Here is a 26816-nt window from a genome sequence, read left to right on the forward strand (position 1 = left end):
ACGATTTAAGCTAAAAGTTTGTCACACAACAGTGTGTCAACCAGGCAGCACTGATTTTAAATCAAATCACTCTGAATGACTATTTACATCTCAACCGTCCGTTACGTGTAAATCTTGATAAATTAGTGGAGTTTGTTCTGTGACATTACCAAAAAAATGAACAATCTCATGAAGTTCATGAACAAGCTGTTTTTGCAGCTTAGTGTCCATTAAAGGCTGGATAGACTGGGGAGCGAGTTGACTTTCAGCTTCAGCAGTGGTGAACAGTCCCTTTCTCCAGGGTCATCCATTCACTTCAGCTAGATTGTTCTAGTAAAGTGACTCATGATGTCCACAGCTCACATTCCTTTAATGACTAAACACACCTTGGTACACAAATGCTCAGAGACCACTCACTTCCTTGAAATGATAAAGGCCACAGTCACCTGTGAACGATTCTGTTCGATTATAATTCTTTGGTTAACCCCTTACATGGCCAGAGCCCACCAGTGGGCCCAAAGTTTCGTTACACATTTCAATGACCTAAGAATAGTCCAACCAGTTTGTGCTGAAGTCCTTGTAGTTGCTGAATAAGAAGCCTTAGTATGTAATAAGACTGGGATGTTAAGGGGTGAAATGATTCAGTGCTTAAGGAGATACATTACACCCTGAATCAATTTGATTCTTTTGTATTTGAATATACAAATGTGCCTGGAGGAGCTGTTTCACAGAAAAGGGGATAAGCAATGTTTTATTCTGACCAAGAAAGATTATCATCACATAGACAAAAATCAATGCACTTAAATCACTCATTTCAGTTTTTTATACATTCCTAGGCTTGAATGTCTATTCAAATGACAAGCTGTTTGCACAGAGGGTCTAGATCTTTTTTGGGGGGTGGTCATTGTTGGACGTGTAAACAGATTTGTTTGAACTCTCTCTGTCATCATTGACTTGTTTGTGTTTGGAATCTCCTCCTGTCCACTGGCTGAATTTGCATGTGGTTGTAGACTCCCCATGCCACTGTGTCTGTAGGTCGATGAGGGCTTCTTCTTCATGAGGCAAGGGGGAAATCTGTGAATCTCATCTGTTCTGATTCCATGTCGTGTGGAATCTCTTTAGCGTGTCATTATTGCACCCTCTCAGGGAAACCTTGCGTTAAAATTTCTCTGACTGTGCAAATCCTTACCAAATCTTGTTCAAATCTCTGTTACAGAGAGTGGACAATAAGTAATCTCTATCCAGTAATCTCAGTTATGTGAGAGACATTTCTTATGTACATCTGGCTGTAGCATCTGTTTGGGCCATGAAGGGCAAATCTTCCTGGCACTGCAAAGAAGGTAAATGGGTTAGTGTCCCTGGCCTCTGCAAATCAATGGTTTGCCCGTTTGGCTGATTAAATCTATGGTAACGTCAGCAGTGAATCTGTTTTTGAACACAGTGGGGACTCACTGCCACCACTCACCCATCTGTTTCCTCCTTTCTGTAGACACATGCGGCTGGTGGCTAACGTGAACATGCTGAACATGCATTCTGTGCTTGTAATGTTTACGGGTAAACACAAAACCTACAGGTTACCATGGAGAGACCAGCTTCAGGCAGCCTAGAAAATGCATGCTGGTATTTGCTTTGTCTTTGTCTGTGTCTTGTGCAGCCTCTTTCAAGTGTCTCTTGTACTTAGCCGTCGTTTATTGCTTTATGGCTTTGCTGCTTCTCACAGCACTCCCCTGCATTTTCTCACAGATATCTCCCTGATGAGGGTCCAAGGCCACTTCTGAGGTCAAAATTACCCCCTTCCAGACACATAAAAAAACTGTTATTAATGTTTGACCCTTTTCCTAAGCAAATGCTTATCAATTAGCACCACAAGTTTTGCTAATCACACCCTTCAATTGTACAATCAGATGCTTAAGTTCATAGCCTTGCAGTCTTGAAGGACAAACACTGGCAGTAGAATGACTTGTTTGGCAAATGTCAGGAGAACATTACCTGCCTGACTACATTATGCCAACTGTAAAGTTTGGAAGAGGAGGGATAATGCTATGGTGTTGTTTTCCAGGGGTTGGTCTAGATCCCTTAGTTCCAGTGAAGGGAAAACTTAATGCTTCAACATACCTAGACATTTTGGACCATTGTATGCTTCCAACTTTGTGGGAACAGTTTGGGGAAGAACCTTTTATGTTCCAGCACGGCTGAGCCCCAGTGCACAAAGCAAGGTCCATAAAGGCATTGCTGGGTGAGTTTGGTGTGGCGGAACTTGATTGGCTCACACAGAGTTCTGACCTCAACCCCATCAAACACCTTTGGGATGAACTAGAACAGAGATTGTGAGAGATCTTGTCCAGCATCAGTGTCTGACCTCACAAATGCTCTTCTGGATCAATGGTCAAAAAATCCCACAGGCAGACTTGTAGAAAGCTTCCAAGAAGAGAGGAAGCTGTTAGAGCTGTAAAGGGGGGACCAACTCCACATTAATGCCTGTGGATTTGGGATGTGGGGATGAAGTAAAAGCTCTTGTGGGTGTAATGTGTATGTGTCCCAATACTTGTGTCCATATAGTATAACTTAGTTTTATTGCACTTACTGAATACATTGTAGTAGTTACTAAATAATTCATTTTAGACGCTTAATTATTTAAAGCAGATACTCATTGATTCATAATAGTTACAAATTCATAGAAGATACTTAATCATTCGTAACAGTTACTGAATAATTTGTAGTAGTTGCTGAATTATCTTTAGCAGTTGAGCAATAATTCACAAAAGTCACTGAATAATAGCAGCTACTGAATAATCCATAGCAGTTAGGTAATAGTTCTTAGTAATTACTGAATAATTATGATTAATAACTGAATGCTATGGAAACTCTTCTAACAATGTTATTCCAGGTCTGTCTGTAATATTGACTTTTCAATAAAAAGTAATGTAATGATCCATTTTTAGTTATGAAGCACTATTTTGTACAGAAGCATGTACTTTTTTCTGAGAGGAACCAAGATGCCATATAAACCTGTTAAACACACATAGTGCAACCTTTGTTCTTAAAACTTGTTAGGTAGCTTATGGGCTTTTGCTTGATCTCGCACAGTACACAGTCATCAAACTGTGTTTGCTTGTAGGACTTTGGCCTTAAATGGTTGTGTTAACTATATGGCTCACCACGTAGCTGTTAGTCTGGTGACATCAGCACTTCCAGTAAACTACTGTCCAGATTGATAACTCTCCACGTTATAAACACTTTTCATTTGTGTATGTCTGTGTCTGAAGTGTTTAAGAAAAGTAGACAGACCTACTGTTATATATTTCCTTACCCAGTTGATTTCATTCATTACTCTACTGGCTGGTTTAAGCTAATGAGCAGATTAGCCTGGCCAGAATGCCCACTGTTTTATATTCAGTACTCTACAAAAGTTAGGGACCGCATGACTTTTCTCAATGAGACGTCTTGACAGCTACACATCCTTTCAGACCCACAGGGCTGAGTTGTCTTCTCACAGTGGAAGGATGGGCAGAAACACCTGTGGATGTTTTTAGATCTGAAGCAGCTTGATTTTCTCCTCTCTCGCAAAGGTGGAAGCTTTAAGTGCTGTTTGTCTGATGAAGACAGTTTTCGTCTCTACCAGGTCTTCCAAGTGGTTGTTATGTCAGAAATGTACCTGCAGCCTATATTTATCCAATGAGTCCATTTCAAGAGCAGTTAAGAATAAACTTTTCACTTTGTGCTCTGGAATAATCTCTGAAAGTGGTAAGCTAGAATTAGTGTCATGCAGTGAGACGGGACTGTGGGATGTGTTAGCCACATGTTAAACTTGTCCAAGACACAAGCCATAAGAACTACAGTGAGGAAAAAGGTGACGAGGCATTGCTTTTAAGAGTCGCTGTTGTAAGACCTAAACTGAGCATATTCCTTCCGTACCGCGGCGTATTTGTGGGTGAAAGACTTCGTCAGGGAGGGTCTCTGAACTAGCTGAGCATCTACTCGTGATGATAGGTGTGGGGTGGTCATAGTGGGGCAGGTTAAATATTAGAATATCGGTTAATATTATTCTGCACCACCTACTGGTGCACTTTAAAGTAAAAAAAAAAACAACAAGAGCTTTAAAATGGCATGATAAGATGAATTGTGCTTAAAGTGACCAGGAACATGAGCTCATAGAAAAATGGCCAGTTGTGACTTTTTATATATGTATATATCAGTTAGTTCTTGCAAATATAATACTATTTTGTGCATATTGACAAAAGTTAGGATTCCAGTGTGTATGCATAAATTAAATGTCTCACTTCACTTTTGCCTTTCACTTTACTTCTGGCAATTATTATGTTGAGGTAATGTAGAAATAATGCACGTGGTTGAACTAAGTAAATGCAATGCACCACTGTTTTGATTCTATACTGTACAATAAGAACAAGAACAGAATCTGTTTACCCAACTGGATTGTAACCTATTCATGAGAGATAAAAATATATTATGTCAGAACAGTTTATTTTTAAAAGACTGTTTTAATTCTGCATTCATGTCAGACATAAACATCTGATATCAGATGAAACCCAATACATTCCCACACTCTGTGTTCATATACTTTTCTGTGGCTGGCTGAATAGGAGCTGTAGTATTAGCTTAAACAGCACTCACTGGGCGTCACATGCTGATTTCTACTTTGACCTGCTGATTCTTAGCAGCTCATGGTGTTCACTTTACAGTGCTTCCTTTTACACTGCATTATAGACTTAGCCGGTGAGTTTGTATACGCAAATGGACTTAACATGGACTTTTATTGAGATTATTGCCTTCAGATCAGATACCATAAGCCTTGTAATTGAATCTGCGTACACATAAGTCCTACACTGGACAGAGAACAGAGGAAGAAAGAAAGAAGGGAACAGTGGTGATGTTGGATGGTTGGCTTTCAGAAAAAGGATCTGACAAGCTGAAACAATCTCTACCAATGACAAGGGGTGGAGGGGAGGGGAGGCACGGGACTTAAGAATTATTGCATCATAATAAAGACTTTCGAGCAACTCTGCACAGGTACAGTGTTCAGGTTTGTTTCTGGAAGTTTTGATTTGGTAAAATTAGGTAAATATTTCAATTAAAGTTGTTATTATAGGCTTGGAGTGATGTTTTTTATCACCCTTTTCCCCCTAACTTAAGTTGTTTACTCTGGGAGTGGCCCAAGACATGTTCCTGGAAAACATCTGTAAATTCAAATATTAACTACTACAGTGGTGTAAATAGTCAGAGAGGCATGAAATTTGGGGGGAAGAATCCTGACACAAACAGAAAGCTGAGAAAATAAGTTTAAAGGGGTTACTGTCATTTTCTTCCAAAAGATTTCCTAAAACATTTCCAAAATGACAAAAAAAAATTGTCCACTTCAAATGCAATAGTTTGTGTGGTACAAAAAAAACATTTTTTGTCATTTGCATCTAAAAAATGCTTGATGTTCATAAGCTTCAACTGAAAACAACCTTGACCTCTCTACCTTGAAAATTATGCTTGCTATGGCCAAAACTCTTTGGAGTGCTGGTTCCCTGGTGGAGGTTTCAATTACATGTTAGGCTCATAGCTGCAGTGCAAAACTAAAGAATAACTTCAGATGCCAAACATGTCTTGACTGATTTTCTATATTTGTGATATGGGCAAAAGTTGTGTGAACTTTGTTTATTGATTTGTTTCGTTGTACTACCTAACTCTACCATCTTCGGATAATTTCTGTTGGAGAACAAGGTATAATGGGTATTGGCCATTGAATGTTGATGAAAAATGTTTGAGAGTTTGACTTGAATGATGTTTTTTGCAGATATGGAGCTGTGTGAGGCTGTCTGAATATCTGTCATGGCAATGAAAAGGCTTCCACTACCTGAACTCATCATTACTGCCGTGGTCTTTGTATTTGGTAAATATACAAACACATATATACAGCTCATATAAACTGGGTTAAAAGTGTACACAAAACAGCACAGATGCACTAAGGGTGCACCAATATGGGGACTGTGGACTGTTTTTTTTTGCACATGCCAATGCAGATTCATAAACATTTATAAAATGTAGCAATGTAGAAATTCACCTTAACTGGTATTACAGGGAAATATAGCAGGTATTTCTATAGTGTTACAGATGCAGTAAAATGAATACAGTCCAGTAACACATGGACAGATATCAGTAGTCTTTAGAGTTCTATATAGTCTCCTCTTTATTTCAAATAGATTTTTTGACTGTTTTGATCGATGCTGTATCAAGTAATACTTAGAGGTCATAGAAGTTACTGTGTCAAAGGGTATGGTAGAGGTACATTTTTGTTTTTGAAATTATAAACAATATAAATCGACCCTCAAACATACTCTAGTGGTCTTAAGGTCCAATTGTGTACTTTGAATGTGTTTTAAAGGTGCACAGCATTGACAAGGGGCATATTTGTACTGTTTTGTAACCTTTTCAGAAACTCTTTAAAGTAGAAAAAAGCCTACAGTATAGACAAAGTGTATGCAGTCAAAGCAGCTTAAACAAATATGATTGCAATGAAGTGTGGTACAGCTATGTTACCTAGACAAAGGTACTGAAGTTGTTCCCTTGAGTGTACCATCCCAGTGACAGTTTAGTATTTAAGTGTACTATTTAAGTGTCATTATGTAATTTCTTTATATAAATTAGGTATTTTATTATATATAAGTACCGACATACTTAGTGACTTAGTTTCATAATGAACAAACATTAACATTTGATTTACGCTGTAAAGTATATTGGCAGTTTCAAGTCTGCACTTCAGATTGGTTCTGTTTGTTCTGATGCAAAGGAATGAAAAAACATGGTAAACATTTTAAGTATGTTTTTCTTCCTGCAAAACATAAAGTATCTCAATTTCTACTTACACACAGAGAAATTTGATATGAGTTTACAGTTTAGAATCTTTTTTTTTTTTTTAAAGCAGTGAAAACTAAGCAATATAAAATTAGACCATGCTCTGGCTAGAGCTACTCCTAAGGGTTACCTCACTAATCCCCTTTCTTGGCTGTGTTAGGTGTAGCCGATTGTGTGGGTCCGACGGTGTGGGGGAAACAAGGTGGTTCAGCTTTACTGAAGTGCAGCCTGGCTCCAGCTGAAGGCTCTTCAGCCCCTCTGCACGTGGTGGAGTGGGTCCGCCAGGGCTACGACATACCAGTCCTCATCAAATTCGGATCATACGCACCACGAGTGCACCCCAGCTATGAAGGTGAGCTCCCTGCCTTTTGCCAGTGTTTTAACCAGTTAAAATGAAGTAATTGTGAAGTTACTGACCTTAAAGCTTAAATGAATACTACCACGTTTTTAAACCTGATCTGCATCTGTAGGATACAGTCAGAGAATACTTTGTGTTTCCCTATGCTTAGTAATAAATGCATTTACTGCCTATTGACAAAATAATTTGTAACAGAAGTCAGTGGGTAGTTGCTGAACAATCCGCCCACTGCCTTCCACTATGGTGTGTTTTGAGTTTGAAGGTTCTTTTGTTGTTGTCATTGTATCTTACAGATGTGACCATTTGAAAAGTGTTGGAGTATTTAAGGCATATAATCCAGTAACTACTATGAAATAAGTGTGCAAAAGATGGTGTGACTGGAATGAGGAGCTGAAATGTGGACCTGCTGACAGGTTATGAGAGTATAAGGGGCTAATTAGATTCAGCTGAGTTATACTGGATTCAGTTTAACTTAGTTGAGCTAAATTCAAAATATTGTTTATTGTTATTAGTGCTGATTGTCTTTGCTCATCTCTTCATCTTTAAAGGGCTTTGAGGATTCCTACAGGTAGTAACAAATTATGACTTTTAGAGCTAGGTCTTCAATTCAATAAACATAAAAACTCAAGAAAAAAAAAGCAAGAAAAATTATGCCTCCACAATAATGCTAATTTCTGCTAGCACCCCTATAGGATTTCTACTGGTATGTTAGTCCTCTGTCAATTCCTGATTATGTTGGTAGTTAATCTGATGTGAAAGGCCTTCAGTTCAGCTCCTGAAGTGCTGACCAAAGGGAGAGCTTGCTTGGCTGTATCTATAGATACTACAGTGGGAGAAAAAACAGATTGAAGCATTTTTACCTGGCATTTCAAGATCTTTGAAATAGGAGAATTACTACAATAGTACAATACAATGCAACAAGCATGATGATTCTATTGTTAATATTAACTGAAAACATTTTCATTCACTAAAATCATTAGACCTTATTTGAAGGCCTAGAATGTCGTGAGGGTTGTGAACTGGCTACAAGCTTATTTTGTCCATGACTAAGTTTTGTGGGCAAAGCTGCAGTAATATGTAGATTAAACAGTAATATCCACAAAAGGGGAGGAAACAAGTTACACTCCATAAGTTAATAATCAGTTTATTACACACAAACAACCATGTAGTAATTGGTTCTATAACTTCATATCACTTCCGTAGCTTCCTTCATAACCTCTACACCTCACCACCGCGTCAGCAGCAGGTTGTATGTGCTCGTCAGGGTCTGGCGGGACCTGCTCTCTTTTCTTCCATCTCATTGCATCATTCCCTATTGTCTGCTCTGGGGCTCCAGCACAAAGGCTGTCTATTGGGAAAGGAGGCACTCAATAGGCTGGGACTACCTTATTCTTTCCAGCTGTCCTGAAAAAGGCCCAGACAATGGCTCTAATGTGGAAGGGGTGGAATAGCTGCCGTGGTAACATGGGAGGCTGCTATGTTTAGTGTGATTCGACCCCACAACCTTTCGTTAGATTTGGAGACTTCTCGACTTTGTGTACTCTGCAGACTTAGCAGTGGGATGCTATGCACCTGTCCGTCACTCTGAAGCCATGAGGATAGTGACAGAACAATATTAACTTCGTTTGATTTAAATGTAATTTTAATGGCCAGTGGAATGTTTCTTGTCTGACCATCCAAGATGATTGGAGTCATTTTCATTTGATTTACATTTACTCCTGCTCAGAACAATAGTTTACTGTCTAGTCCACTGAGAGGGTTATAACCTTCTCTGCTGGACAGATGATATTAAATGAGGGTCAAGTAGTCTAACATGTAAGTATCTGGTAAACATTTTAAAGAAACTATCATCTAACACACTCACACCAACACATTATTGGTGGATCAGTCATGAAATTTGAACACCATAGAAAGAGGAGGCATTTTTAAATGATGGAAAAAAATGACAAAAAAAGATACAAGGTTTTATTTAAACAGCAATCATAAACATATAATAAATAATATGTTAATGGATCACAACTTTTGCACAGGCCACATTTTACCTTTTTCATTTTCTGGCGATATGTTAACTTTGTTTGTTAAGCAGTTGTGCATTAAAATGTTCAGAAATTCATGTGTTTCTGGATAAGTCGTGTTAACTTGTTCTCACTAGAAAAACAATGAAACTTTTGCGTATGGCTATGTATGTATAACTATTTGAATATATATATATATAATTATTTCTGTTGAGTTTAAAGTCTTGGAGTACACTTAAACTTTATAATTTAACCAATGCTAAAATTGCCAACACTTAATAGAAGCAATTTTTTAAAGACTGTATGATGTCATGCTAATTGAGAAGCTAGCTTTCATTCTCTCTTATTAGCATTGTTTGACTTAAGCATCATTTGCTGCCTGATAATTAAGGATGTGTGGACCATTTTCATTTCATGTGTACTGTTTGATTCAGTCAAATAATTTGAATTAGAGATTGAAGGTTAATAAAGCTAATAGAGGGTTAAATAGTCTATTAAATAGATCTATTAAAAACGAACTGACTAGGTTAGTTTGAAATGAATGATCCCTTCCCAAATATATATATATATATATATATATATATATATATATATATATATATATATATATATATATATATTTAAAAAAAACATAGTAACCAATTATTTACACTTATCCAGTCCTGGAGTCTAACTGAGCTGTCCACCTGCTTCAATCCATCATCTGATTATCAAGCCATCCTCAATTGAATGAGGTTTGTTAGAGCAGGAACAATAATAAAGTGTGCAGTGTGACCCTACAGCGGAAGCTTTGAGGTGACAGATGTCGTCCTGACCTTAGAATAGTCCGGGGTTAGCCATTAGACCACCCTGATTTGAAGTGCCCCCCTTTCTTTTAAGTTTATTTAAATTTAAGTGTATTTGAGTGTTTAGTGTAAAAGATTTGTTTCACATTCTTTATACTTATGTGTATGCATTCTAGGTTATTGCTCCTGACGAGGGTATGCACATTTATTATAAATAAGGTTGTATATAAATATATTACTGATTCATTCTGTACAGTTTATTCTCTAACAGCTTTGTTGGACCACCTTCACTCAGTGTAAGTTCATAAAGAAGAGTGTGGGTTGCTGAGGCAAGTACTCTTTTAAACAGCCATTCTTTCTCAGCATGCGGAAGCCCTGTTTAAACAGTCCATTCACAGCAGGTGGATTCAGTATATTTAAAGCAGGAGACTTAGACAAATTTGGCACCCAGCACAGAGCGAGCTTAACAAACACCGACAAGTTGAGAACAGAGCAGAGAACTGAAAACAGTGAATGAATAAAAGCAAAGGGAGTTACGTTGACAGTACAAGGCACTTTGAGTTTGCATTATTTAAATGTGTCAAGTGGCTACACATGAAGAAAAGGAATAGATCAACTCAGTAAGGGCTGGAACATTGTGTGGCCTTAAAATCCCCCACCACACATTAGGTATCAGGCAAGAAACACTGCACAGGTTGCTACTCCATCACAAGGCAGGCAGACAGACACACACCTAGGAGCAATTTAACATCTCAACTTCACCTCTCCACACAGACAGGACCCTGGTCACCCAGCCACGGAACTGAATCCAGGCCCTTCTTGCTATGAGGTGACAGTGCTGCTCACTGCCCCACTCAGAAGCCAGTTACAGTCATTCATGCTATCAGTACCAGTTGGTCCTTGGCGTAGACTGAGACTGAGGCTCTTCAGATAGGCCTCATCACTCTGGTGTCCATAGTAAACTAAGACTAACCTCTAACGACCCACATTTCCTTAATGTCCTTAAAAATTTTATCTTTGTGTTATCTAACCCCTTATTGCTCCCCGGGCGCGTGGATAGGGCTGCCCACCGCTCCGGGCAAGTGTGCTCACTGCCCCTTAGTGTGTGTGTTCACTAGTGTGTATGTGGTGTTTCACTTCACGGATGGGTTAAATGCAGAGGTGGAATTTCCCCGGTTGTGGGATTAAAAAAAGTATAACTTAACTTAACTTAACTTAACTTAACTTAACTTAACTTAACTTAACTTAACTGTGCTTATTTATGATATACTGGTATACGATTCTGACGAGACTTTCCAGAGCAAGAATTTTTACTTACATTACAGATGAACCTGTATACCACTCATTGCTACCAGACACTGGATTCAAGATCCACATTTCAGTCATTGCAAAAAGATGTGAACTAAAACACCCGAATTTTTTATTTGCCACCGCTTGACACATTTGAATCATGAGCCATTTTTTCAGTGTGAGTTGTGTTATGGGTTGTAATGCTGGTATGAAAAGGATTTAAAGGTAGTCAATTCCACTTTTATTGTGTTTTTGCTTTTTTAACTAAAATCCAATGGCAATATGATACAAAAACATTATAACATAGTTTATTTATATATATATATATATAAACTAGTCTTTTGACAGGTTTGAATTTCCCCCATCTATATGTTTTAATGTCAACAACAAAGCAAAACACAAAAGTAAAGGATGTCTCTGCAGAACAAGGCTGTACACACAATGGCGATGTGTCAGAATCTAATTGTTATAAAATATCACGCTTACAGTTTTCTTATAAACAGATATTATGCTTTGTTGTGAAACCTGACATTATAAACTTACATACTATGTAACTTACATAAAGTGTTATGCATGTGCCTCTAGGTACTTACAAGAAACTATACAAGCTTATGCTTGCCACCCTAAGGTGTTATGTATGCTATGAACGTATTTATAAAGCATTGTGAATACAGGATTCATAGGAAGTGTTACAGAAATCATTTGTATAAAATTACACAATGCTTCTGATATTGCATACAATAACTGCAACATCTAGACAGTGTTCTTTCTTCCTCATCCACACTTCAAAAAGATGGTTCTTCAAGGGTTCTTTAGTAAAGAAAATGGTTCTATATAGAGCTATGAACACTCAAAGAACACTTTGCGTCATTAAATGGTTCTTTGCATCGTGAAAGAGTTCTTCAGATTGATGTAGAACGGGCTGTAGATGGTTCTATACAGAACATTTTGATAAGTTTTCTGTATAGAACCGAAAAGGCTATCGTAACAATGAAAGTACTCTTTTTGGTGCTATATAAAACCATTTCTACTTTGCTAAAGAAGCCTTGAGGAAATTTGAGGAAGACTGTGGGAAACTGCTCTGTTTGGTCACTGAGTTTCATTTACATTTGATAACGTATTTTTAACATTCCAAGGAACCTTTCAACATTCAACAGGGAAACAGAACACTTTGTCAATGTAAAACAAGAGTGGAACAAATATGAGAGAATATCTGGGAGGATTTAGCGTCTCCTATAACAACAGGATCGCATTCTGTTTAGACAACAATTAAAGGTTTGGAGGGACTTTTTGGTCAGGTGCAGATTCTCCTGCACTGTGGTAGTCAAAGGAGGGAGGAGCGAGGGCAGTACTGGACGGGAGTTGGGGGGGGGGGGGGGGGGGGGGGGGGGGCAGGGTGTGAATTTCACCTCCTCAGGCTTTACCTCAGCTCAGGTGTCACCTTACACACAATGCGGCGTTACTCACGCATACTGGCTAGAGTCTTAGTGTTACAACAGACTTATAATATAAGAGTGGAGTCAGTGCAACAGTCTTACAGGTCAGTAGAGGGTCAATTAGGCCTAAACTGAGTTGTTGGAGTTGAGAAACTTTTTTCAGCTTATGTTTATATTTATGATAGAGATTAGCATTCTAAAAATATTTTTAGGGTTTATTTTATAAAATTTTGAGTGGCGTTATGTACCAAATACAGTCATGATTCATTTTCCAATCTGTCCTTATCCTCTGTCTTCCCCTATGCACCGAGTCAACCCTCAAATAAAGAAGACCATTACTTCATTAACAGGCTGTTAGTGGTGCTCCATAGGCAACCCTGCCAGTCTGCAGTGATAGCGGAGGAGCAGTAATGGAGCAGCATTTATTTTCTGGCACTTCAGGCATCAGAACTGCTGGACTATTTAAGGTGGAACAGGGAATGTAGCTAGCTAACCAGCTATAAGCACACTATTAATAACAACTACTATTATTAATTTTTAAGCTTGTTATGAAGAAAAGGAGCATAATACAATGGGAGGATATTCAAGTAAGACAATACAATGGTTATCAAATTTATACCCAACCCCTATATCTCAGCTAAAATTGGGGCGCCCTAGCTCTAGGCGTGAACATGCAAAATAGAGGGCTAAGGGCTACCCAGCTGGGAAGATGAATGCTAGCACTTGTTTTGCATTAAACTAAATATTCAGGCTGGCCGTGAAGGACACCTGAGTGTTTTTACTTAACCCACCATTTGACACAGAAAAGGAATTGACAAAACAGGAATGACTGTTCTACTGCTTAGTCATGCAGTCTATATTAAGAGAAAGATTAACAGCTCTGTTTAGTACACAGACTGGATGGGGGTATTAAATAAGGGCCAGTGGCTGAGCGTGAAAGAGTTTTGTATTAAACTGATCTGACAGTGCTCTCTGTTACAGACAAGTCTGAGCTAATAAACCTTAAAATATAGTTTATCTGAGATAAATTTGTTGGGAATTTGTTTCCAAATCCCTGGAGCACATTAACTTCTTAAAGGTGAACCCCAGTGATTTTTCAAAATGTTTGGATAATTGAACAGTTAGCATGCAAAGTCATTCAAAGTGGTTTGGTGTGAAATGCTCTATTTTAGAGAAACTTACAGAGTCAGAATTGTTCAGTGGTGGCGATAGGAACCAGACGTCTGAAGAGCTTAATGCCTTTGAAGTTATTACATTAAATGGTTATGAATACACTGCCTGATGTCTGAGACACTGTTTCGTGATGGGTTTTAAAAGGTTTTGGCCTTAAATATATAGTTTTAAATACATTTTGGGAGGTGAGGCACACGCCATCTAAAACCACACTCCTATGAATTTAAGCACTGAAAAGGATTCTGTAAAAGAAAAATGTTGGAGAACCCCCTTTTTAAATTCCATTGAAGTCATTCAGTTGAAAGTTTCTTTAGGGAACCAAAAGTGGTTCTTCTAAGGCTCCAAAAAACTATATTTTTAACACTGTAACATATGAAGGTACATATCTGTTAGTGAATACTTAGTGTGTACAATTTGAATGTATTTTAATAGACTCTATTTATGTGGTTAGATCATTGTAGTTTGGGCGTATGAAACTGCCACCTCCATTATCAACGGTTTCCGACTCCACTCCCACATCTAGAGTGACCACCACTAACTCCTGCGTCCTCTTCTTGTCTGTCTCCTTTACAGATCTTGCTTCATTCAAAGCCTGCCACTGTAGTTTCGTCCCTTTTTTGTGCCAATGATTCAAATTTCAAACGAAAACAAGGCCTTTAAAGCACAATGGCAAGAAAGCTGATGGATAGTGTGGCATAGGTTGAAACCCGACCTGCTCTCTTCCTCGCTGAAACTGGAGAGACCGTGCATGGGAAACGTTTGCCAAGCAATGACTCAGAGTCTGTGGGTCAGAATAGAGAGGGGGGCTCCACAGGCTCCCGGTTTCACAGCCTCAGGCTAGAAGACGTTAGTGACAGAAGGCATGCAGTAATATATGGGGGTCAGTTAGCTGAGGTTTGTGGGGCACCAATCAGCCTGACACGCAAGATTAGCCGTGAAACCGTGACTATCCATCCTGTTTGAATGCAAGAAGGAAAACATGGTGAAATACTACCAGTGACCGCAGGCTTTCCAGGTTGCCCTCCTTTGATCATTTTTTCTAAAAGGATGTTTAGGCTTCTCTTTAAAAAAAGAAAAAACTTTACAGCAGACTTGCAAAGGTTACCGCTTATCCCAGTTGTGGCAAGTCAGATAAGACGTGCTTGGTCTCCTGTGTTTACTGCTTTAGTTTTAGAGTTACTATAATTAGCATTGTTAAAGATGCACTCCTGTGGCAGATACTTGAATGATAGATGACATCATTGAAATTTTCATAATCAGAATCAGAATCAGAGTACTTTATTGATCCCAGAGGGAAATTGCAGTTGTTACCGTTGCAACCATTTATTTAAAAGAATAAACACTTTAATAATTTAAGACAAAAAAGAGAAATTTAAAGTAAAGTGGCAGTGACTGTGATAATAAATATGAGACATACTGTATAAAACCTCTGAGTTATTGTACGTAGAGGGAGGAGTTATAGAGTTTAATGGCTACAGGTAAGAATGACTTCCTGTGGCGCTCTGTGGTGCATTTTGGTAGAATGAGTCTTGCACTGAACATGCTCCTGTGTCTCATCACTGTCGTTGAGTGGGTGGGAGCCATTGTCCATAATGGCCTACAGTTTAGACAGCGTCCTCCTCTCCAACACTGCCGTCACGAAGTCCAGCTCCGCACCCACAACATCACCAGCCTTGCGGATCAGTTTGTTGAGTCTGTTGGAGTCTGCTACCCTCAGCCTGCTTCCCCAGCATGCAACAGCATAGAGGATAGCACTCGCCACCACAGACTCATAGAAGATCCTGAGCATAGTCTGGCAGATGTTGAAGGACCTCAGGCGCCTCAGAAAATAGAGACGACCTTGGCCCTTTCTGTAGAGGGTGTCAGTGTTCTTAGCCCAGTCCAGTTTATTGCTAGTATACACTCCCAGATATTTGTAATCCTCCACAGTGTCCACACTGAACCTCCTGATGGGCACAGAGGTCACTGGTGCCTTGTCCCTCCTCAGGTCCACCACCAGTTCCTTTGTCTTTGTGGCGTTCAGCTGTAGATGATTCAGCTCACACCATGTGACAGAGTCCTTCACTGTTGAATATTCAGCAGACATTATTGGAATGACTCACATCCTGAAACCTGGAGAAATTGTAGAGATGAAGTCACAGTAGAGTGGAAGATCTTCCCGACTTGGTTCTCCTGCTTTACACTCTGAAAAAGGTTGTTCTTCAAGGGTTGTTTTAGAAAATATAAAGGTTCTATATTGAACAATGAACATTCAAAGAACCCTTTGCATGATTAAAGGGTATTTTGCATTGTGAAAGTGTTCTTCAGATTGATGGAGAATGTGCTGTGGACAGTTCTATAGTTTGCTATGTATCAAAAAATTCCATTTATAAGTTGCTATTGCCAGTTAGATGCTGGAGCAATGCAAATTTCCAATAGCATCCTGAGGAATTTGTAATTCTGTCAGCACTAAGCTGGCAGTATTACATAATCACATTTGATGTCAATTCTAGCTCAAACACGAGCATGTGAAGCTTGTAACAGGCAGACATGTAACATTCTTAACTGTGCGTGTGGTCACTGTAAGAACAAAACCTTGTATCCCCAAAATTAGAGCTCTACAAGGGAAGTAACTTTGAATTAACTTTGAATGGAAGTTAATATAACAAGGTTGTATTCTACATCATCTTGGGTCATTTCTGCCTGTTTTCCATGAAATAATGATAAAAATAGCAGTTAGTATTTTCAAATTATGGTCAAAATGGCTAATTCAGTTACACTGAACAATAACTGTAAACCTGCAAAGGCAACTAGTGATGTTCAACTGAGAGTTCTTCATTTGGTTACATTTTATAGACAAGTCAGCAGTTTTTTCATGCCATGATATGTTGTGGAACCAAACATCTTGCCAAAAAAAGCTTTAAAGCAGAAATTATTAAATGCAGACATTGTGGTCAAATGTACTAATAACTTAACGAGCTGCAGTACTTAATCCATTAAGCAGTTTATAAATCAATCTTACAGAATGTCATTTCACCATATAGATTGATAGATAGAAATTTGACACTAGGGCTCATCTTTAACTAATGTCTAATAGACTTTGATTATGTGTAGTAGTAGAATGGGCTCTACTACTGTTTTTATTTAAGTTACATAATTTTGAGTGTCAGCATGTCAGAAACCACTTAAGTAAGTCTATTATTTATGATTACTTAACAACTCTAAACGTTTTGTGATCATGTGATGCTTGCAGTTGCACAATGGGAATTGTTTTGCATGAGCTTCTATTGCTTTTTAGCAACATTAGCCTTATAGCTCCATTGTAAAAGAACCAAACTTCAGACCCCAAACATGTCTTGGCTGATCGGCTACATCTGAGGTTAGAGCAAAATTGTGCAAATATAGATTTTTGGCCAACCTATCACTTTAATAAACCAATTTAGTCTAATTATGCAATGTAAAACTCAGTATGCCACATGTTCATCAGTTGGCAGCCACTGTAGGACTGCAGCTGCTAAGCCAAATGAGAGCCACTGGTGTCCCATGAGCAACCCTAAATGGCTCAGAGGGGGCAACCCAACTCCCCACCCCCATGGGGTACCTACAAATGACAATATATTCTAAGTGCAGCTTCTCTGATTAAAAAGGTTTTGTACTAGCAAATTTGACCTGTTCACTGAATCTTCAGCCTGCCTTATTACTCCTTACTGTATGTTTCCCACTGGGGGTTTCTGTACATGCTCTTTAGAGATTTCAGTATGTGATGACTTAGCAACAGGCTGATGTGTGTTTGTGCATCCTGAGTTTGCTGTGTGCGGTGAAGCACAGTTAATCACTCGGCAACAGTGTGTATGTGAGGGGAGGGGGGAGTGTGTGTGTGTCTGTGTGTGTGTGTGTGTGTGTGTGTGTGTGTGAGAGGGGGGGTGTTCAGACAAAAGTATGGAATTCAAAAGCATTGATTTTCAGAACTGGACATCAGTGCCGTCACTAATGATCATAGTAGTAATCAATCAATCTAGTGATTATTTTCCTACTAGAAAAAAACAGCACAGACCAGCATGGACCACCATATGCTGTAAAAAAATGTGTGAGGCAGTATTTGCTACTGTCACAACAAATATGCACAACCATAAGCAGCTTTTAAAACAGTTAAATATATAGTATATTATTGTAGTGCTATGGAAAAAAGCTGTATTACAGTTGTGAATTGTGATGTAAGACGCAATTAGTATTTAATGGATTTTATTTTGCGCTTTGCATAATTACAATTTTTTTCTTAAGAGAAGATTGCATATAAATGTTGCGTGTGAATTGGTCACAGGGAACCAGATATCTGAAAAGTTGAATATCTATATAAATCCAGTGGCTGTTTTTGATTGTAAATGAACGGATACATTTGGGTTGTAGATGTCACAACGAGTGTTTTGATTTCTCCACAATGAACCAGGTCACACCAAACCACTTCCAATGATTTTTAATTTACTTTTTACTTGTTAAATTTATACAGCAATTTTGAAAGAAATGATGGGATTCTTTTTAAAGGAAAAAAGGAATAGACCAAAAACTGAACATCGGAAGTTAAAAAAGTCTGTAAAAGTTTGAAAAGGGATAGAGTTTATTCACATGTACAGGGCAAGAACATGTGCAAGTGCAGACTCTTTTGAAGTGGCTCTCTAGTGAATGAGGAAACAGGTGCGCACACAGATGATGTTTTTGATGCTTTGGTGCTTGTTTACTTTCCCTGTTTAAAAAAAATGTACTCAGTTGTTCTGACCTTTACTCGTCCTTCTCTGAACTTTTCTCTCCATGGAAATGTGTAGATATCCATCATTTATGTTCATCTTTTCTGCAGTCTAGTAACCTCAGGGGAAAAACACAAAGTGTTCAACCCTTATTATTATTCCAACACTTCCCTTCTCAGTTCCCTCTATTTTTCTCCTTCACTCTCACACAGATTTTGTTGCTAAAGGAATAGCCTGACCAAGTCTGCAATTGTGGCCAACAATGTATGGAAGCTAATAGCCCCTTTCATTCATTGTTAGCAGTCTTTGTTGACTGAAGTAAACTGAATTGTCATAGTGTAGGTTATACATTAAGTATTTCTGTTTGTCTCCTCCATCTGATTAAAATCGATCCCTCAGAGTAATCACCGAGCAAGCATGTCCACTTTGGTCAGTAGAATGGATCAGCATGTGGAATTGAAGCTTTCTGTGTGCTTCTGTGTTTCCTATCCCTGTATGAAAGAAGCTCCATTTCCCAACAGCCCACACTCTGAACTGTAGCATTGCATCAATCCTGGTGAAAAAATGTTAATATTTAGACATATAGACCTAAATATGTTATTTACATTATTTATACAAATTTGAGCTATTTCAGTTCACACAGTGTCCCCCCTATACTGCATTATAATCAATGGATCACTTTAGTCTTTAACCGATTCTACTGTTCCCCACCCCAAGGTGGGGGATTCAGCTTGTCAGGTAAATAATGAGTCTGTGAATACATGTAACTGCTTGTAAATGTTTTGCATACAAAATAAAACCAGAATGTAAAATATTAATTTTATGATTAAATCGATCTTTCTACCGATTTGGTTCAGAGTTCAAAAAGCATGTTGGACTTTTAACTGACTCTGAACTAGACTAAAATCATTCTGCTTTGAGTGATTTTATTAAAATGATTGAACATTCCCTGTTGCCACTAGCAAAATAATATTAATACCATTATTTCAGTTGTGATTGTGCCAGTAGTGACAATTTTAAGCAGTTTAAAAATGTTAGCCAGTGCATGACTATCAAACACAGCTTTGAACAGTTGGAAACACAAAATGATTAAATCCTTCATTAAAACACACAAAAAAGTTTATTTAATTGCCGAAATTATGTGTTTCGGTAGTGACAATTCTTAATGTTCCACACTGGTTTTCAGACTGTGGGATGCATTTACTTCAAAACAATGGGAACCAGCTACTCACTATGTGTCCACTGGGGACAGGGATACAGTCTCACTTCCCCTAAAATGCAGGGGCATGGCCAAAATAAGGCTCTGCCGCCCATGGACTAAAACTCTTTTTTTATTTTGGTAGTGACGTGAAAGCATGGGATAGCACATTTTTAATAATTTCTGTTATTTAAAAATTAAAGTCATGATAAATCTAAATCTTTCAGTATTACTTTGAAAATAAATACAATGATCGCCATCTATTGTAACAGAAAAAACCTAAATGTAATTTTGAATTATTTCTATTGGTACATTCATAAGAGGTTCTCTTATAAGAGCGGTGGTTTGTTCTTTGACCATTCTAGCTATACTGTTTTCTCTCTCAGTCTCATTTTCACACACTGATGTGCGTAACCTGAGCGTTTTGCCTCCTCTTTAAGCCTCCGCCTCCCTCGGCTGATTTTAATCCTTGTCACCACAGCAACTAAATTCAAATCCAAACCACTGGCACCAGGTACTATGGCAACACTTTAGCAGATGATGATTCTCACAGCGTTGGACACTCAGAGAGTCATTATATGACCTAAATCTGTATGTGTGTGTGAGAGTGTGTGCACAGGCCAGTTAGATCAGCCTGTTTAAGCTCTGATTTCCTGCTGGGTTTAACACTGTGCTGTAGTGAGGAGGGGAGTAAAGCACAGGCGTTCTCATGTGTTGCTGCTGTTATGGCAGGCTGAATTCCACAGTGCCTCCTCTCCTCTGGGACGGGGTTAATGATTACCCTCACCACCCACTCTCACAAACATCACAGCACGAGACATGCTTCAGCAGTGCACATGTGCAGTTCTAAACAGAACAGTGCTATCCTGCAGCTACATGTATGCAGATACTGCCCTACAGTCTTTTTTCCACATATGGCTTTATTATGCTTCCACAGATTTAATTTAGATGGGTTGTTATATTGAATTCAGTTATAATAAGAAGAAGAATATTAAAGGGCCCAATTCTACATTTTTCTTGTATTTTATTTTTCCCCCTGAGGTCCACATATAATATTTGTGTGGTTTTATGTATCGAAATCAGCCATAACTTCTTTTTACAATATAATTTTCCAACCTTTATTCATTGAACAGGCTTCTTTTGTTACTTGTTATTAAGCCAATTTTGTTCTGATTGGCTTGTATTTTGCTCCTTCAAAAAGCAGTTCAGACTGAAAGACTCCTTGTAACTTCATCATGAATGGGTGAGGATAAATGTCTATAGGCTGAATAGGTGAATGTATGTAAAGGTGTTGTTTTTTGTGGCATCATGAAAACATTGAATTCAAAACAGGCTGTTTTCACACCTTAATTTGCGTACAGGAACTGTATGGACTGGGGAGGGAATGGTATGTTTTGAAACTTGAACTATGTTTTTTAAATGCTGTTAATTCAATTCCCTAGTAAACATCTACAGAACACTGTGTGTTGCCATGAGTCTGCAACTGTAGGTTTTTCACTCAAATACAGCTTTTAAATGTCTTTCAAGGCAGCAACTTAAGCACCATCAGCAGACTATACTGGGCAGTTCTCGTGGGAGAACCATGAATAAACCAACAAGCAGCAAACTAACAAAAGCAGTAAATCAGTAAAGTGGAAACATGCAGAAACATGCAGCCACTGTTGCTCTCACTGAACGTGGAAACTGTGTTCACTCTGTGTAAAATCACATGGTGTTTTCATGCTAAGTGAAAATAATGTCATTGAATTACTGAAAGTAATAAATATATTTTCATGAAGCTTATTTTGTGCACTACAATAAAATACACTGCTTTTAAAAGGAAAAAAATGAGCCAATTAGACATGTGATTAATTATGAAATACACAAAATAATGTGATTAATTACAGCTCTAATTACTACTATTACTACTACTACTAATAATAATAATAATAAAAATCTGTCAAGTAATCTCAAATAGATTTGCTTATGTGTTATCTGACACTATAATGTGCTTTTATCTTATAAACACTTATAAAAGAATGGACAAAATCGAGGCTTCAAGACACTGCTACTGTTTTTAGCTATGCTGTATGTAAGCTCTTGCTCATGTTTGTAGATAACTGTATGTCATACAGTTTCAGAAACCATGTAAGTATTGAAGATTACTTAACATCTCAACATGGTTTGAGACATGTTTGTGATTATGTAGGCATAAACTATGCTAACTGATAGGGTTTAATTGATTAGAGTTTCTATTATTTATTATCTACATTAGCCTCATAACTCCAGTGCATTTTATTTGAAATGTGTCGTTTGTGTCAAAAGCACCAAAACACCTGATTGACCTAATCATTGAGCTCTTCGTCAGCTCAGTCAGGTGTGGTAGAGCAGGTGTAGTGTTACACCTACTGAAGTGAATGGAGAGTAGAAGAGTTTCAGCTTTTACTTCTGTATTACAGTTTAAAGCCCAGGACAGTTTAAATGACTCCTCCAAGACACAGGGAATAAAGCAATCTTTGAAAAGTTCTTTTGAGTGAGAGAGAGAGAAAGAGGGAGAGAGAGAGAGAGAGAGAGAGAGAGAGAGAGAGAGAGGAGGGGTGAGACAGTGTGCGCTGTCACCCCAGGGTGTAGTCACCTGGCAACTGAGAGATAGAGTTTCAAAGCCCGCAGAAGCACTCACTGTGTTTACTTTTGCTTGGTGTAGAGAGGCTGTGTTTTAGTGTTTTAAAATATGAGACTTGGATAGGAAGTTTATTTGTTTTCTTTTTTTTATGTAGGAATTAAGCAAAAGTGGTAATGCTGACACTTTCATGTAATATATACAAGTGTGTGTTACACCCCTACTCAGTGAGAATAACATCCACCTACAGGAAACAAAAAATAATAATAATTTTTGAAAAATTTAGTTGTCATTTTCTGTTTATTTGCTGATTTGAACATATTGAAAAATGTATATATAAAATATAAAATACACATTTTGCACATGCCACATTTATGTTTTATATTTTCTCCCAGTTTGTTAAATTCAGCATGTTAACAGTAACTGTGCATTAAAATGTGAAGGAATATGTTCTCTGTAGAGAATATGTTCACTTATTTTTCAGAAAAACAACAAAGCGTAATTCGACTGTAGGTGCCCAGTGCTTCTGCATCGTATGTGATTTACCCATGCTCTGCCACGGAGGCCTGAATTGAATGAAATCCTGCATCTCAAGAGACATACCTTGTTATATAAGTGCTAAATTGATTAATTAACCCCTTAAACTGCAGGGTCTCATATGTAGACCCCCACAACATTTCTTATAGCTTATAACAATGAAGGTTAAGGGAATCATTCATACTTTGTGTCTTAATATTAACCTACAGTTAAAATGAGGTTAAAGCTTAAATAATAATCAATATATATTTTATAACAACAAATTATAATGGAAAGCTTTGCTAAGTTCTGGTGACCTGGTTCGCTGACCCTCTATCGCTCTGATTGTTTCCCAGGTCGAGTGTCTCTCTCTGGTGGAACAACTCTAAAGGTGATGGGCTTGGTGCTAGAAGATGAGGGCTGGTACGAGTGTCGCATTCTGCTGCTGGACAAACCATCTGATGAGACACGGAATGGGAGCTGGACGCTGTTGTCGGTCACAGGTGAGTCACGCTGTCTTATAAAAGTGAATTGGGCCCAACGGATGTATCACTGAAGTAACAAAATCAACTGATTTTAAGGTTCACGAATTTATCAGTATAGGTGGAAAATTCATTGACATAGCACTGATATTGTTCGAATGTTTCAATGTTATATTTAAGCAATAGAACACAGCCATAATGTTACTGGTGACAACACACAACCTCAAGTGTTCTATTGCTTTTATACAACCGTTAAATTATAGTTCCTTAACAAGCAGCTTGTTGCTACGTCAGAGTAAAGAACTCTGCTCACTCGCTGCACATTATGCTGTAGGCCTCGCCTTTTGAAGTACAGACTGAGCCATAAAACTGCTGCAATATCAAGTTTAGCTCAGTGTTGTCAGTTTTTGCAAGATCAGTTTAAATGTTGTTTTGTTCCAGTCAGTCTGTGAAGCATCTTGTAACCCATTTTGTTTGGTGAATGGTATTTGGTTCATTCCTGGATAATTCCAGGTTGTTTAGCTGTTCTGTCACAGCTGCCGACTGAAAAGCTTGCTCAGTGGTAATGACAGGTTTGGAAATTAGCGTAGTCTCATCCTCAGAGTCTGACCAAATCGGCTGTGGATCAAATGTTTTCTTAAAATGATCAATTTTCTGTTTGTGTGCAAACTCATAAGTAAGACCATTCAAATGGCTTGAGCATCTCCTACAGCTGTCAAAGTCATTGCTTAGCAACGTCGTCTCAGTGGAATGATACACTGTTTGTGAAAAAACAGCACAGTTAAGACTTCTCATCCAATCAGCTTGCATGGCCGCAACTGTTGTTTAACAGAAAACAACAATATGCAATATTATTTTGCACTCTAATGAAATACAGTGTGAGTCAAAAGTCACAGGACACTGTTTTATTTTATTTTTTATGCTGTCACAAGCCTCCACGATGCAGTGCTGAAGGTTGTTGCGGATTTTCTCAGCATACGCAGTTTGTTTGAGATGACCCCAGAGATCAAAGTCGATAATAAAATGAGAAAATTTAATAAAATAAAACCTTTTTACTTTTGACTTTTGACTCACCCTGTATATTGCGTGTAACAGTCAACTCCGATGTAAGAGATTCTGGTTCTTTTTGGAGATTTCAGTGCTTTGATGCCAAACTTTACAAAGACCTCTGAGTTGGTAGTAGGCAATCGCTCTTTTTCAATATAACAGTATAGACTGAACTGCAAATCACCATCACGGTTCGAATGAACATGTAGATGCATTCAGTCTTGAAGGACTGAAATCCACCTATTAAAAAAACATTCTGTAGAATTATCTTTTTTTATTTGAAATCCTTCACTGTAGACAAATTTACTGGTATTTCTTTACAGAAGTGGTGACAGAAACCAGAGGTCACAATGTCTACGACAAAAATATAGCTTTTTATTTTCTATCCACCAGTGACTGACCAGAGAACCTACACAGGTTTAGCTTGGGCTAGAAGTTAGATAGTGAAAAATATGCTTTATTGGAAATGCTCCTTTGAGTAAAGAATGGACATTGGTGAGGATCTCTGAATAAGACCAACTGTAAATGTGAAGGAAGAAACCAGCATTAACAGCAATCAGTGCTTCTGTGCCCCACAGCTGTTGAAGCACCTCAGTCTTAACACAAGCATTGTATTCATCCCATCGTCCCAAGCTCATCGCACACAACACTCTCATGCTAAAAAATGGATGCCCACGCGATTCTTCACACTCTGCACCTGTTACCTGGCTGGGCTACACCTGTCATGGAAGGCTGCCTCAGTTCATTTAGCCACACCCTGGAGCACAAGCCTCACTCAACCACAGCAAAGGCCAGGTTACAGCAGCTATTCCTGACCTGGCCTAGAGCCAGCTGTGTGGTACAAGTAGTTGTTAGCTAACTTTGAAACAAGCTTTGGCTTCTTCAAAGCGAACAACAAAAGCAGATTTGAGATTAAGGGTACACAAATGGTTAATGGACTGGAAAATGCAAGCAATGTTGAGTTAAGTTAAGAAGCAATGCTTGCCAAAGATAGCTGAATGAGTAAGCCTGTTACTCCCCAGTTGTAAAATGTACTTTTGTAAGACCTGATCACCTCACCTGTAAAGGGTATTCCCCCCTAGACTTGATTACCCCAGTTGTAAAGGTTATTCTTATAAGGCCAGACCACCTAACCTGTAAAGGGTATTCCTCCATGACTTTTTTAATCCAGCTATAAAAGGTATGCCCCTAAGACTTGATTACCCCAGCTTTAAATTGTATGCTTCAAAGACTGGGTTACCCTAGTTGTAAAGGGCAGATCACTCCTGCTATAAAGAGTATCCCTAGAGGCTAGGGTACCCCAGTTCCAAAAGGTATATCCCATAGACCAGTTTACCCCTGATGTATAAGTATGCCCCCTAGGCTAAGTTACTGTAACTGAAAAGATATGACCCATTGGCTATGTTAACCTGCACTTGGCCTTGCCTTCATAGGAGAAACCAGAAGGAAAATTTTCAGACTGTACTAAAGTAAATGTGCAGTATATAGGTACTCTTCATTGAGCTTCTTCCACTATTTCTGATGGGGGCTTTAGTAGTTACTCTGGCAGAGCAGTGATCTGGCAGTGATCTATGAGCATAAGGTTTATCTGTAATGTTAACCACTAGTCAAAGCATTTCAGCCCCCTGCCAATAAAACCAGTAATCTCTTTAAATAATGGATATAATGTGTTAATAATGATCATCTCTTGTTGCTCTTTGATATATGCTGTATGTTTACTTCTCTGTTTAGCTCCGCCTGTCTTTGCTGAAGCTCCGCCTCCAGTCACAGAAGCCTTCGTTGGTAGACCAATCACGCTGAAGTGTGTCGCCCGTGGCAACCCTCCACCCTCCATTAAATGGCATAAGGATGGAGTTCTAATGAAACAGAGGGGCAGTGTAAAGGTGAGGACCTTCTAAGGGTTGTAACACCTGTTGGAGTAGAAGAAACTTTTTTTTTGGATAAAACACAAGTTTGGAATTGCTTGTCAAAAGTTTTGAATCACTGTTTTCAATAACAGAAAACTTTTTTTTTTGCAGAAAAATTTATGAAATGTTTCTCATATGCTCGTCCTGTACAACAGATTCTAGATAATTAGAAGAAAATCAAGACTTTTATATTATTAAATATTAAGTACTATCCAGAATTCAAAAGTGTCAAAAAAAAAAAAAAAAAAAAAAAAATATATATATATATATATATATATATATATATATATATATATATATATATATATTATAATTGTAAATTATTTTTCTAATATTAAAATGATTAACGCATCGAGTGGTAGAAACATGTTAACATTAAATTGTGATTCATTAATAAATAGAGGTTCTTTATTAATAAATCACGACAGAAGTTTTTTTTTAGGTTGAAATTA

The 26816-nt window shown here is 38.1% G+C and overlaps 1 protein-coding gene across 2 annotated transcripts in view; it reads left to right on the forward strand.

Annotated features, from left to right (window-relative positions):
• The window catches only part of igsf9a (immunoglobulin superfamily, member 9a), a 56395-nt gene that overhangs the window by 2975 nt on the left and 26604 nt on the right, over window positions 1-26816 (forward strand). For both annotated transcript variants that reach the window (XM_037547560.1, XM_037547558.1), the window contains exons 2-5: window positions 5780-5875; window positions 6998-7189; window positions 23285-23431; window positions 26189-26340. In XM_037547560.1, the coding sequence (XP_037403457.1) occupies window positions 5815-5875; window positions 6998-7189; window positions 23285-23431; window positions 26189-26340 (552 nt within the window). In that variant the 5' untranslated portion in view covers window positions 5780-5814. The remainder of the gene's footprint in view (window positions 1-5779; window positions 5876-6997; window positions 7190-23284; window positions 23432-26188; window positions 26341-26816) is intronic.

The sequence above is a fragment of the Pygocentrus nattereri genome, chromosome 18 (genome assembly GCF_015220715.1).
Source record: "Pygocentrus nattereri isolate fPygNat1 chromosome 18, fPygNat1.pri, whole genome shotgun sequence".
NCBI classification, from domain to species: Eukaryota; Metazoa; Chordata; class Actinopteri; order Characiformes; family Serrasalmidae; genus Pygocentrus; species Pygocentrus nattereri.